Below are 13878 nucleotides of genomic sequence, written 5' to 3' on the forward strand. Positions count from 1 at the left end.
GTTCCTAAACCAACTGACTGGTCTGCTGCAGTCTAAGCTTGACCCTCTATGATGGTTGTTTTTTACTACTGCTTCATTGAAATGGCTTAGGCAGGGTGCTGAATTTCCTTAAAGAGACCAGTCCTGTATCGAGACGTACTGGAAGTACTCCATGGTATGGAGACTTATTGGCAATTACATTTCCAAGTTAGCCAGATTCTAAGTTAGCCAGATTCCTGCTCCATACAGATGAGGAGCAAGCACCCTGAAACAGCTGACTGTGAATGGATATCTGGCCTGGCTATATTCCCTTGTCAAATCCAAAGGATTGTTGGAAAGTCGGATATTGACTCATAGGTAGCCACTTCCAAGAAGTGGGGTGGCACTGGCAAGATGGTTTTCTTTCTTGGTGGATACCTCTTTCATTGAAATCATTTAGTTGCAAATTTCCACTGAAATCCCTATCATAGCCATTGTTCCTTAATCCAATGTTGCTATTTGCTACACACCATTGGTTTGCCAGTATTGAGATTGCTCATTATATGTAGAATCTTGGGATGTTTTGGGGGGGGGGGGGGGGGGGAAACATTTTTGACAAAACCAAGGATGCAAGCACTGATTGCTTAATGTACACTTATAGACAGAAATCATGAAAGCACAATATTGCCAACACCAGACATTTCCTCTCGTCAGTAATTTTTGTCTCAAAGAACAGATAGAATTCGTTACCAATCTTCTGACATACTGTAGTCTTACATTTTTGGCAGAAATGTGGATGTCACTTCCAGACTTCCCTGATTATAATAAATGGGGATTCTCGGTCACTTCACTGAATAATGATGTCTATGTCACAGGTGAGTACAACCAATGTCTGTGGTAAATAGAATGGTGAGAAAAGTTTTAGTTGTCATTTTTGAGAGTACATTCACATGCAGACGATTTGTGGCAAAAAATTCAATTCACTGAATGTAGTTGTTTCTGCAGCTTATTCGTGGCTTTATATAAGCCCCATTCAGATGTGTGGAACAGTTTCGCAAATCTCCACTGCATGCAGTTTTGGAAGCCAAAATCAAGAGTGGCTCATAAAAAGAGAGAAAGTATAAAGGGCAGATGTGACTTTTCCTCTATTTTTTTAATTCATTCCTGCATGCAGAAACCCGATTGTGTGGCAGAACCATTAGGAACATACCTTTCCATACACTGCACATGTTGTTTACTTTGCCCCTTTCCCAATGAGCATTCCAATTTCCTAAAAAATGGCAACACTTGTTATACCAGGGAAAATCTTTAAGGCTATGGTCAGTCAACTTAAAGTTAGTCTGCCACCAACATTAGTTTCAAATTAAGCATACTACCATGTGAGGTAGGTGCACCAAAAATAACCATACTTAACTTTTTTTTTTGTATCCAAACTTCTAGTCCTGTAAAATGCAGATTTTTATTTTTATGCAAATTAGATTTTCGTGTTAGCACTACTGGCTTTGGAATTTCAGCAACGGTCAATCAAACCAGGGAGAAGGAGATGGGCAACGTTACTGGAAGAGTGATGGTACACCAAATGGAGCAGAACTGCCCATGGTCCACTGAAAATCTTATTTGTACAAAAATTAAAAGAAGCATTTGTCAAGAATAGAAGAGTATATTTTCTCAAGAAAGGTATGGTTATGTTTCAGGGCAACTAACCTAAATAGTAGTATGCTTACTTTGGAACTGATTTGGGAGGTGACAGACTCCCTTTAAAGCCACAATTACATTTGATCTGTATTTGAAAGGTCTGGGTTATGGGCATTCATTACATCTATTGCAGGCAAACATATTTTCTCTCTATATACATGTGTAAATGTGTGTGTGTGTTTCCTCAAGTTGTAGTTTAGACAGGACACTTACACTTTGCTGTCACTTTCTTTCAAATTTCTCTCTTAGGTGGTTCTCGAGGTTCTCAAGATGATTCTTGGTCCACACGTCAAGGATGGCGCTTTGTACTGAATGAAGGGATATGGAAACAATTATCACCTATGATTCATCCACGAACCAATCATGCCAGTGCTTCTCTAAATGGGGAAATATATGTCATTGGAGGTTGGTTATTCTAATACATTTGGGCCCTAGATTAATACATAATAATTTCTGGTGGAAAAGCTATAATCTAAATATCCATCAATGACTTTAAAGTCTTTCCTAATGATTCTTTATTTAAAAGGAACCTTACAGGAGGCAGTGGAAGTAGAGTGTTATGACCCCTACAGTGGAACATGGTCATCAGTAAGCCCTGCTCAGAAGTATGTCAGCAATTTTAATGCTGTTGGATGTGGAGGAAAGCTGTACCTGGTTGGATCCTGTGCCGTAAAGTACAATGCATTGACACTTCAGTGCTACAATCCATCTACAGGTATCCTTCTCTAGATGTTTTTCTGAGGTGTTCTATGTGATAAATACAGTACATGCAAGGGTTAATAGAAAGGTGTTAGCTAAGCAAGGGTTTACATACCATAGAGGCTTACTATGGGACTGCTAGGGTGTCCTTCAAAAGAGGGTCCAGTCCAGGCTGGCAAGAACCTGCACAAGATTTCCACTGTTTATGTCTGTAAAAACTCTCATTCATCCAGATCATTGTATATTACTAGTAATAAGCCAGAGCAACTGGACTTGTTGTATTCTCTTGAAGATGTTTTGGTAGTTATCCGACTGACTTTCTCAATTAGAATGACTTGTACAAGAAATCACCAGCTTTAAACAGTGGTGACTCAGTCAGAATAGTCTGCTTGTCATAATCAACACAAGATCAAGGACCTCATGGAGGTAAGATGTTTATTGTAATTTAAATGACTGAAGCTATTAGGTGTGATTAAACTGTTTCTGTAGAGACATAAGAACAGCATTGTAAGTGGCAGACAATAGATTGGTTAAACAAAACAGCAGCTAAACCACTGTGCAGCCAGGACTCAGTTGTACACCTACATCTTAAGGACAAAGGACACTCATTTCATGACAAGTTTGCATCCCAAATATTAAAGAGAGAACCACCGCACACTCAAGGGTTATATGCAAAATAAAGTTATTTTTATTTTATGACAAATCCTCCAAAAAGAAGCAAAAAAGGAATAATTGCCAATAATTTGATTGTGACTGTTGTTCTTTGACCTTTCGGTCACAGACGGACCTTGGTCACAAGAGTCACTAGAAACAAAAGAACACATTAGTGATAAGGAAGGGGGGTAGGAGACAAGGTAAGTTGGTCTGTTAAAGGGGAAGGGGTATAAATACTGATGTATCAACTGGGAAATGGGGGAAGGTATGATGACAGGCGTAACCCGTATAAAGGGTGATAAGGATGTGGTCAATATTAGAGCTACTATAGAATGTCCAAAGCTGGAGTCCTGGGTAGAATGATTATGGGAGGATATGCTGGATTGTGTATATATATATATATAGCAAGATGTAATGAAGTCTCTAATATGAGGGCAAAGTTAAAGAGTAGACTCAAAAGCAAGGCTTACATTTTTTACACTGCTCATAGGTACAGTATGTTACTCAAGCAAAAAGAGTATAGGGGCACAACAAGCCCAGTTGCACTGACTTATTACTACTGATAGTTCCACTGTTACCAAACAAAAGGATGTAAAATTGGCCTGTCTGTACTGGATGGTGAAATCCTACGTCATAATGAGTGGACTTATTTTGATTTATCTTCTACATCTGACACTTTATTTAGTTCAATCATACACCAAATTTGATATATTTTAATTTATTTTGTAATGCACAATAATAAAGAATATGCTGCTTATGTGTGTAATGGTTATGCTTCTTATGGCTTACAGACAGTTGGTGTGTCATTGCATCTCCATTCATCCCCAAGTACCTGTCCTCACCTCGATGCTGTGCCCTGGAAGGAGCTGTGTATCTTATTGCTGATAACACCAAAAAAGTGTATATGTATCTTCCAGAAGTCAATTTGTGGAAAAAGGTGAGCATTAAGCAACTTCAATCAAACAATGAAATCACAATTATTGTTTATGGAATACTTGAAGGAGGTATTTGTCCACTTAAAATCTTTTAAGACTGCTTGTGCAATACTCACTCTACTGATACCCTAAACTTTTTCATTACTGCACTACTACTTGTCATATATCTTCTATTTAAAAAGAATCTTCATATAAAAGAGAGGATCAAAAAAATAAAATAAAAAAGTATATAAAAAAAACTATATAATCCTTCAGGCGGACATAAACACGCCTCTAAGTTCTTTTTATCGAGTATCTTAATTTGATTTGTGCAAGCAGTGAAACAAAGGGACAATTGTATATGCAAAAAAAAAAAAATTATATATATATATATATAGTTTATTATAAAACAAAGAATATAAAATCAAAACAATTTCAAAACAAATGATGAAGCTACAAAATAATACCCAAAATGTACCACATGGTGGTGCCAACACACCCCTATCTTATCAGCACAGTGTGACTTAGTGATTTATGACAACCAGTGTCATACTTTTAACAAACAGACTCATATACCAAGAGAAACTTTTGATCTTCTGTTTATCAAACAGGCTATAGTAAAAAAAACACGGATATACATGAAAATAAACGTTATCCCTTGACTCTGTTTTCCCATGACCAATCAAAAATATATGATATTAATATGATAAAATATTCAGCTCGGCAATCAGACTATGGAAAATAACTTTCCAAGGGTTTAGTCCTCTTTTCAAATAATGTCAGATCTTCCATTAACAATATGCATTTTTGCTAAGAGAATAATCAGCATTATGGAGGCGCCTAACACTATATATTCCCACAGTATGGGAACTCTTTGCTATATACCGAGATAAATATCTTATTAATATCACGAGTAGTAAACACAATATATGTTACAGGGTCAAAGGTAGACCAGTTCTCAGGAACTTTCCTAGTAATCAAAGAAAATTATATTCCAAGTTTCTTCTGGTAAAGTTTTCTTTTTGAGTTTTTCTTTTGGTCTTGATTGAATGAATAGATGGATGGATCTATGGATCTCTCCTGCTGCTCTGCACACGAGTAATTATTCCCCCCCCCCTTATCTAAGAATCATTCCCTTTAGATTAGGGATTTCCAAATCAGGTAAGGTGGGTGTATTTGCATGCTAATAATACAATGATGTCATATTAACTCCTAACATGTTATCAAACAAATTATTAAATAATATAATATTGTCCATGTGCCTCCAGAAGGCACTGTGGTACTGCAGATGAACATCACAACCTTAAATATTAAAACTAAATATCTAAAAAAAAATACATTCACATGACCTTCTTAACCTTTTTAATATACATAATTGAGGAAGGTCTTTTCCTGACACTTTTAATTACCTATATCCTGGACTTGTTGGAGTCACTGTCTTCTCCTATCTTTTTGAAATATATGTTAACTTGATAAAAATTTTATATAACGGCTTTGATACTCGGCATCGGAACTTGTATATTTTACTTATCTACATCCATGAATAACTATTGTTTTGAAATAACTTTTAACTCTTCTCAGAAATCCAATTAACAGAAACTTACTTCAGTGGCTCTGTATTTCCTACAGGATACATTCTAAATGATACATACATGGCATAATACGTATATAAATCAATACATTTTTACACACAGACAACACATTATATGAATTATTGGTTAAAATATGTTGTAAACTGAATATACCATACAGAAATATATATAATTATGAATATATGAATTGAACCTCATACAGCAGGTGTGCCTCAAGGATATGAATTCTTATCTTGTCATGACTTATCCATGAAACAACCTTGTTCCCTTCAGACAGACATGTCTGAGGAAGCTAGTGTACTCCCCATAGATAAACCCATATCCTTAGCAATAACTTTTAAATACAATGTCCATTCATGTTCACAATTATTTTTATAATATATAAACTGAACTTGCCATGAACTCATCTTGGCCTCTTCAGCCACATAATAGAACTTTGGTTCAGGCTGATTTTATTCTTAAAGGCAATGAGATGAGCATTCATTTGGCTATAATATCATTAGATAATATTGTATACTTATGAAAATGCACAACACACTGATCTCAAAAATGCCACAAAAGTAGCAAAAAACTAACAGCTGTGTATGTAGACTTCTGTATTTTGCTGTAGACTTCAAAGTAATATCCAGCTACAGTTTTTTTAACTAAAAATAAAGCCATTTCTCTATAGGAAAAATAAACATTAAAAAAGCCAACAAAACATTTGAATGAAAATGCCACCCCAGAAAACACTTTTTGATATAGCTGGTGAATTTTACATATGTTTTTCTAAAGATGTAGATGAACCAACTCTCCCTAAAAGAATATGAAAATGATTTATCAGTGTTATCTTCTGTTCTCCTCATTAGGTGCAGCTATTGCATACTCTTCATGAAAATGGAGGCATGACCACTGTTGGTTCTAGGATCTATGTGACAGGTGGTCATTGGCATGGCATGGCTCGAGAGTACAGTGTGGTAATGGAGTCATACGACAGCAGTTCAGATACTTGGACTCGAAACGGTGCTTTGCCAAACCGTTGGATGTACCACGGTACATCTGCCATCTTTATGGACACCTCAAGTTGGACAAGTGTGTTCCAAGGACAAACAGAAATGGAAGTTTGATTGGATGCTACCAAAAATTATTGGCAAAGCCAACACACGTATTATTACCGTAAATGTGCAAACAAAGTGGCACATTTATTTATTAATAAACCCCTAAGCTAGCTGTGGATCCGGCGGAGTTACAAAAACGCATCGGCCTCTCCATAACGCTGGCAGATCATGCGCCAGTTGTAAATGTAAGACAGCTTCCTGGCTGTCTTACATTTAGACCTTTTTCTACGCCTCCCGGCCCGTCCCCTTGCCCTCCAAGCCCCATTTTTTAAACCTGGCGTGAGCTGGGAGAAGTCGCAGATTGTGGCACAACTATCAGTTGCGCCCCAATCTGTGCCTGAAATACGACTAATTCAAGTGTATTTCAGCATGATAAATGATCCCAAAGTTTTTAAAAATAGCTATAGAAAACACAAATCTGACAAAGAATGGTATTTGACAATATCCATTTGCTTACAAGTTTGCAATTTTTTTTATACAAATATATACAGGTGAATATTCCATTTTTACTGTTTGAAGCTTGGTCCATGTTGATATGTTGAATTTTTTCTATGTTTTAACTTTTATAACTTTAGTCTAGTGTGATGCACACATTGACTTACATATGGCTGATATGACTATATGGTTATTATTACATCAAGATAAAAAAAAAATAATGTAAATCTGAAGATATAATCCTTATGGATTTTGCTTTTGTACTTCTTACATTCTTGGTTTCATCAGACCAGATAAGCTTGTTTCTCGCAGTCTAAGAGTACTTTAGGTGCTTTTCTGTGAACTCTAGTTGGGCTTTCATGTGTCTTTTACTGAGAAGCTTCTTTCTGGCCACTATGCTATAAAGCTCAGATTGGTGGAGTGATGCAGTGATTGGTTGACCTTCTGGAAGTTTCTCCCATCTGCATCCAGGATTTTTGCAGCTCAGGCACAGTGGCCACTGGGTTCTTGGTCACTTCTCTTACCAAGGTGCTTCTCGCTCGATTAGTTTGGTGGAGCGGCCAGCTCTAGTAAGAGTCCTGGTTGTTCCAAATGTCTTCCATTTAAGAATTATGGAGGCCACTGTGCTCTTGGAGCCTTTCAGTGCAGCAGAATTTTTTTGCCCCCTTCTCCAGATCTGCACCTACATCTACAGGAAGTTCTTTCCTCCTCATGGCTTGGTTTTCACTCTGATATGCAATGTTAGACCTTGAGAGACCAGGTGGACTCCAATAAAGGCATAGAAACAACTAAGAGATGATCAATAGAAATGAGAGGCCTCAGAGCTAAATTTCAAGTGTCATTGCAAAGAATCTGAAAACTTACTGTATGTCCATGCAAAATTGTAGTTTTTCCTTTTGAATAAATTAGCAAAAACTTCTAATATTCTGTTTTCACTCTCTCATCATGGGGTATTGAGTGCAGATTGATTGGGGAAAACATAACAACATGTGAATAAAGTTAAAGGGTGTGAAATCTTTTTGAATGCATTCTAAGGTGGCGGCATATGTTACAGGGGTTGTGCAGTGCTATAATATTAATGATTTATGCTCAGGATAGGTTATCAATATCAGCTGTTTGAAGGGGTTGCGGCACTCATGTGAGAGCTGCAGTCCTCTTCACTGTTTAACTGCATGACATCTTCTAGCATGTAGCGACAGTGCAGTGTAATTACTACTGTTTATCCTGTTAAGTTGAATGGAAAAAGCAGTTGTAATTACACTGCACCACTGCTACAAGCTAGACGGCGTACAGTTAAATAGCGAAGAACATGCGTTATTCGCACAAGTGAGATTTCTGAGCCTTGCTCAACACACATTCCATAGTTTGGAATAAAACTACTTAAAAGGGCTGAGCTATGCTATGTGTATATATTCTACGTATATATGTGTGTGTGTATGCAGTGTACGTGTGTGTCTACATGCTGTACATGTGTGTGCTTCTTACCAGGGTAAACCTGTCCCAAACTGACTGTCCCTATGAGTGTTTGTGACTGAATGCCTGTCTCTGACTCTGGTCCACCGTATTGCTGCATCCATGGATTCATCCTCTGCCAAAATTGTTGCTGACCAGTGATTGGAGTCAGAGAGCCTATGAAAGTAAATAACCCCTGGACGCCAAGTACATGACTCAATAACTTCCATAGCACATTAAAGGGGTTGTCCGGGTTCAGAGCTGAACCCCGACATACCGCAATTTTCACCCAGACAGCCCCCCTGTTATGAGCATCAGAATTGCGCAGGGAAAATTATTTTTTAGGAGATCCGGTGAAGTACCAGGGTCTCCATAGGGACTGCTAGGAGGAGGCTTTCATCTAGCAGTGAGCCCGGGGATGTCACTGGCTCTAATGGGTCTGTAAAAAGGCTAGGGCAGCACTAAAGCCCTCCCATTAGAGCCAGCGACATCACTGCTAGGCGGAAGCCTCCTCCTAGTAGTCTTATAAATATAAACAAAAAAGCCCTTGCCCTGCGCGATATATATAATGCTCTGATGCTCATATTAGGGGATATCCACAGCATACAGAGTATTTCCTGTTGATAACATAATTTGGGCTCCCTTTCTGCACGACCTGAAGAAACCGCACAGCGTGATGATGTCATCACGTCACTGTGTGAGATTTCACACGGTGTCTTCAATCAAGATGGCTGCAACGGCCTCTCCACGATAAGATGGATAAGGTAAGTATGTATTTTTTTTTGCTGGTTGTCCAGCAGGTGGCAGTGTATCTGGCAGAGAAAGATCTTTAGTCAGAATGGAACTTACCATTCCATTCTCCCCCCTTTTGGGCAGAAGTGGGCTAGTACTGCTGTGCTGCTTCCTGCCAGGGTAGTGGTTGCAGGAAACTTTTGAGTTAAGAGATGGAAGGAGACGAGACATGGCACAGCGACTGATGCCAGAGATTAGTACAGCAGAGAGGGATAAAGCAGAGTATTCAAGTACACCTGCCAGCACACTCTAAAACCTGCTGGAGCCACTAGAAAGATTAAGTATTGTCTGGATGCAAGTTTATTCAAGTAAAACTGTTGAACCTCACCAAGTCTGGACTCTACTTATCTTACCAACTACAACTCACTTTGAATGCTACGGAGCCTAGCGTGGGAGTGACGGTATTCAGGTAGGTGCACCGTGACACACAAAACTATTAAGGCCGCATCACCACTCAACATTCCTTAAAACCTTCAACACGATCGGTGTTGCAACAGCAAAAACAGCTCTGCATGCTGCACCATTCTTACTGTCAAAAGTAACACAAACCCCTACAGGGCAAATGGAGGTGTGAACATTAGAGGTCCATATGACAATCGGCAGAAACATGGGAGCACCTGGGGCACAAGCCCTGCTGCCTCCACTTCTAATAAAGAAGTAGGGGCCTCCACCTGTTCTGCAATTCCAGACTGATGCTCTGCTAAACCTCCAGATATAAGTGCCTTGCATATGCAGAAAGGCACCAGAGGTTTTAATAGCCCCTTAATAGGGGGTAGTGACTGCTACATATGCAGTGCACCTGACCCTAGCACTCATTGGGCCACAGAGGAAACAGAGAGGACTTCACATTGTCCGTATCAGAGAGCAGATCTCTTCTGTTTTAGGAATAAGATAATTATTGTGGCCAGTAGATGGCAGTGTGATGCTGCCTCCTGCTGGTGCTGAAACTACACATGAGCTGGGGCTGGCAGTACTACTACTGTGTGCTGCTAGTGAAGGAAGGAGAGGAGAAAGGGGGAAGTCTTCCTCCATCCCCCCCTCAACTAGGAGAAGTGCCTGCTATAATTAAGGGGTTATCCCATGAATAATGTAAAAAACCTGAAAACATTTTGTAATCGGACATCATATAGAGCATAACAGACTTTTCAAACGTGCTTTTTTCTATAGTGTGCAAGCACGACCACCACTGATGCATTGCAGGGTGGTCTGTAACCATGGAAACAAGCAGTGTATAATGTGATGGAAAAATTAATCCAGCCAGCAAAGTAAGTGATATGGATAATAACAATACATTAGTAAGTGGCTTGTATTAACTTTTACTACATGATAAATACCACTTGCTGAAGTGAGACAGACCCTTAAGATGCACAATCACAGGGGGATTTAAAGGTGCAGGTGCTTGGAAAACAAGAAAACTTTTAATACTTAGGGATACAAATTTCTGGAAATATAGAAGAATATGAAAAATGAAATGTACTACCCCTTTTAAAAAAAACTCAGGGCCAAAATCCATATTTGGCGAAGACTACCAATCTCAATACAGGGTCGTGTAAATTTAATAAAAATGGTTTTCCTCCATAAAATACTGTACGTTCTTCAAAATGCCCCAGTCAGGCTGCCGCAGGGTACTTTTAGACTACTCGACAGCTTAATGGGAGATTTTCTCTGGAAAGGTACGATTCCCAGAATAAAGAGAGAGATACTTCAGCTCCCAGTGAGAGAAGGTGGATTAGCGGTTCCGAACTGTTTTTTTTATTATATAATTACACAATATGGCCACATAAAAAGTAGTTTAGACGGTTTAGTGGGTAGGCAGGTAGTAAATAGATTGGGGTGGAAAGAAGAATGGAATTACTTAGAGGTGCTGGGGTCAGGTACACTGGGGAGAAATAATATCGGAAATAGAGTCTTAAACTTATTGGAGTATATATGGGTGGAAATGAAAAAGATATTAGAGATTAAAGGGTTTTTACACTATACACCTATTTGGAAAAATATTAACCTTAAGGAATTGCAAGGGATCAAGACGTATATAGACTGGGAAAAAAAAGGGATGAAATACTTAAACCAGATATTTGAACAGGGTAAACTGAAAGATTTCAATACAATGGTTAGAGAGTTCGGTATACCGCAAAAGGACATATATAAATATTTCCAGCTTAGGAATGCATTGCGGACATAAGATGGAAAGATCTGAGTTATTGCATAAATTTACCAACTTGGGTGAAAGACGAGGAACAACGGCAAAAAGATACAAGATATTGATGGAGGGAAAAAAGAAACGGGTTACAATACTTGCCAGGAAAAAATGGGAAAATGAACTCCAATTTTTTACGGAAGAAAAATGGAAGGATGCCTTAAAAAACTATTCTGGAGACTCTAATAGGGGCTCACATAAGATCTCACAATTTTTTGTAGTTCATAGGCTGCATCGATCCCCACGGATATTGAAAAGAATGGGTGTTAGAGTTTCGGATAATTGTACAAAATGTGGGGGAGAGAATGCTGATTTAATACATTGTTTCTGGAGATGTCCTAGACTGTTTAGATACTGGACAGAAATAACAGATACTGTATACCTAATTTTGAAGGTTCAAATAGCAGAAGATCCCGTGACTTGTATTTTGGGGGCAGCCGAACATTTTAGCCTAAATAGAGATACACGAATGGTCTTGAGTAAAGTGCTATTCCAAGCTAGACTCCTAATACTTAAGAAATGGGTAGGGGCGGACCCTCCAACAGTTCGACAGTGGGGAAAAGCAGTCGACAACCTGATTAAAGAAGAACGAGTGATGGAGGGCCATAGTAGAAAAGTAAAAAGCGTTGATGAAATATGGAAGAAATGGTTACTTTAGGGCTGGATAGATTGAGGAATTATTAATTATAATTTTTTTTTATGTTTTATTTTTCTTTGTTATTTACTACACGTCTCCCTCCCCACAAGGGTGGTAGGAGGGTCGGTAAATGGGGATTGAAAATATTTGTCTATGTATAGAAAGTACCAGTAGGTTTTGATAGATTAAAAATGTAATTTTCTTTTATTGATGATGAAATCTCAGATGATGAAAATAAAGAGATATTAAAAAAAAAAAAAAAAAAAAAAAAAAAACCATCAGTGACGGTGCAATATTAATTTTTTTCTAATTAATTATTATTGCAGGCCATATTAAGGTTTATCAGATGCATAATATATCTGTGATGACATTGTATCGATAGGGATTTTGTCACTAGCAGTAATTTGTATGGTGTATGACAATCCTTGTTATCTACCATAAGTGCAATCAAATTATAGGTGAAAAACTTTTTTGTGCCCGCCGTGTCCCGTTTAGTATTCGGCGCAGGCGCAGTGAGTGAAGCCATCAGCCGGTGAGCGTCCTTCACTCACTGTGCAGGCGCGAGATTTCCACAGCAGACAGGGCTGGCAAGAGGAGACCAGCGTTGTAGCAGGGTGTGGCCAGAGGTGGGAGAACAGAGCCTCTTGGAGAAGGAGCAATGCCCCCCCCCTGCTCTTAGAGGCTCATTTGCATATCATAAAAGTAATTTTATGATGGCACTAATATATTCAGCGGACATTAGTACATCACTAATGTCAGCCAGGTTAATAACCATTTTTTTGTTGACAGAAACCTTTAATGGCTATTTTATCTCCCAATTCTTTTTGAATCCCTGTATCATGCGCCATCTGCTCAGGCCCTGTACTAGGCTTAATACAGTCAAAAAGACCCCCGTGGTTCTGATATTGTTGACCTATCATGAGGATTGTTCATCAATATCTACTCACTGCACAACCCCTTTAAGAACTTCAGCATGAAGAAAAAGGAATCCTGGGAGTGATGATATGGCCTTCACAGAACCCTGATTTCAACATCATCGAGTCCCTCTTGGATTACACAAAGAGACAGAAGTAGCTGTGGGCATCAGAAGCAGTGATGGCCAGTTCGCCGGTGAACAAAAATGTGGTCACCGGGAGCAGGCAGTTCCGAGAACAGCCGCCGGGGGCCTTCATCGGGCTGTTCTCGGAACTGCCTGCTCCCGGTGACCGCATTTGTTTCAGACCACTTGCGGCACAGGTAAGGGCTTACCTGTGCATCGCCGGACTTGTGAGTTAAGATGGCAGCTCGCATGTGTTCGCAGGCGAACACAGTGAACTGGCCATCACTGACCACAAGCAGGCCTGGGACACTGTCTGAAGCAGCTAGGCAAGCTGATGAGGTGAAGGCCCCACTCAGCAGCTTGTTCTCGGCAGGAGAACTATGCTGCATTTCTGTTGGACCTTCCTGTGCTGACCCTGAACTCTCCCAATCCAATATTTCACAGTTAAAAGCTTTCTTAATCACTGTTCCTAGCGTCTGTCACATCTCTCCCTGCACTCAGTTCACAAGGGCATCTGATAGGTCTGCTATCTGTAAAATCAAACCTGTTTTCTGCCACCCTACTCCGCAGACGTAACTTGGCTCTCTAGCCTTGAGGCAGGCTCTGGTGGACACTTAGGAGTAGTTTTAGATCTACTGGTGAAGGAAGATAGGTACCAGATTTAGAGTTTGCTGGAGGTGGTCCCGGATGGTGACCTCTGTGCTTCTTTCTTACCCC

General features: G+C 39.3%; 1 protein-coding gene across 2 annotated transcripts in view; it reads left to right on the forward strand.

Annotated features, from left to right (window-relative positions):
* KLHL30 (kelch like family member 30) overlaps window positions 1-7966 on the forward strand; it is a 35909-nt gene extending 27943 nt beyond the window's left edge. Inside the window, exons 4-8 of one of the 2 annotated variants that reach the window (XM_044290176.1) lie at window positions 747-833; window positions 1903-2058; window positions 2180-2368; window positions 3798-3943; window positions 6361-7966. In XM_044290176.1, the coding sequence (XP_044146111.1) occupies window positions 747-833; window positions 1903-2058; window positions 2180-2368; window positions 3798-3943; window positions 6361-6618 (836 nt within the window). In that variant the 3' untranslated portion in view covers window positions 6619-7966. The remainder of the gene's footprint in view (window positions 1-746; window positions 834-1902; window positions 2059-2179; window positions 2369-3797; window positions 3944-6360) is intronic. The other variant, XM_044290177.1, reaches the window with a different exon arrangement.
* Window positions 7967-13878: the final 5912 nt, after the last annotated feature.

This window comes from Bufo gargarizans, chromosome 4 (genome assembly GCF_014858855.1).
Source record: "Bufo gargarizans isolate SCDJY-AF-19 chromosome 4, ASM1485885v1, whole genome shotgun sequence".
In the NCBI taxonomy this organism is placed as follows: domain Eukaryota; kingdom Metazoa; phylum Chordata; class Amphibia; order Anura; family Bufonidae; genus Bufo; species Bufo gargarizans.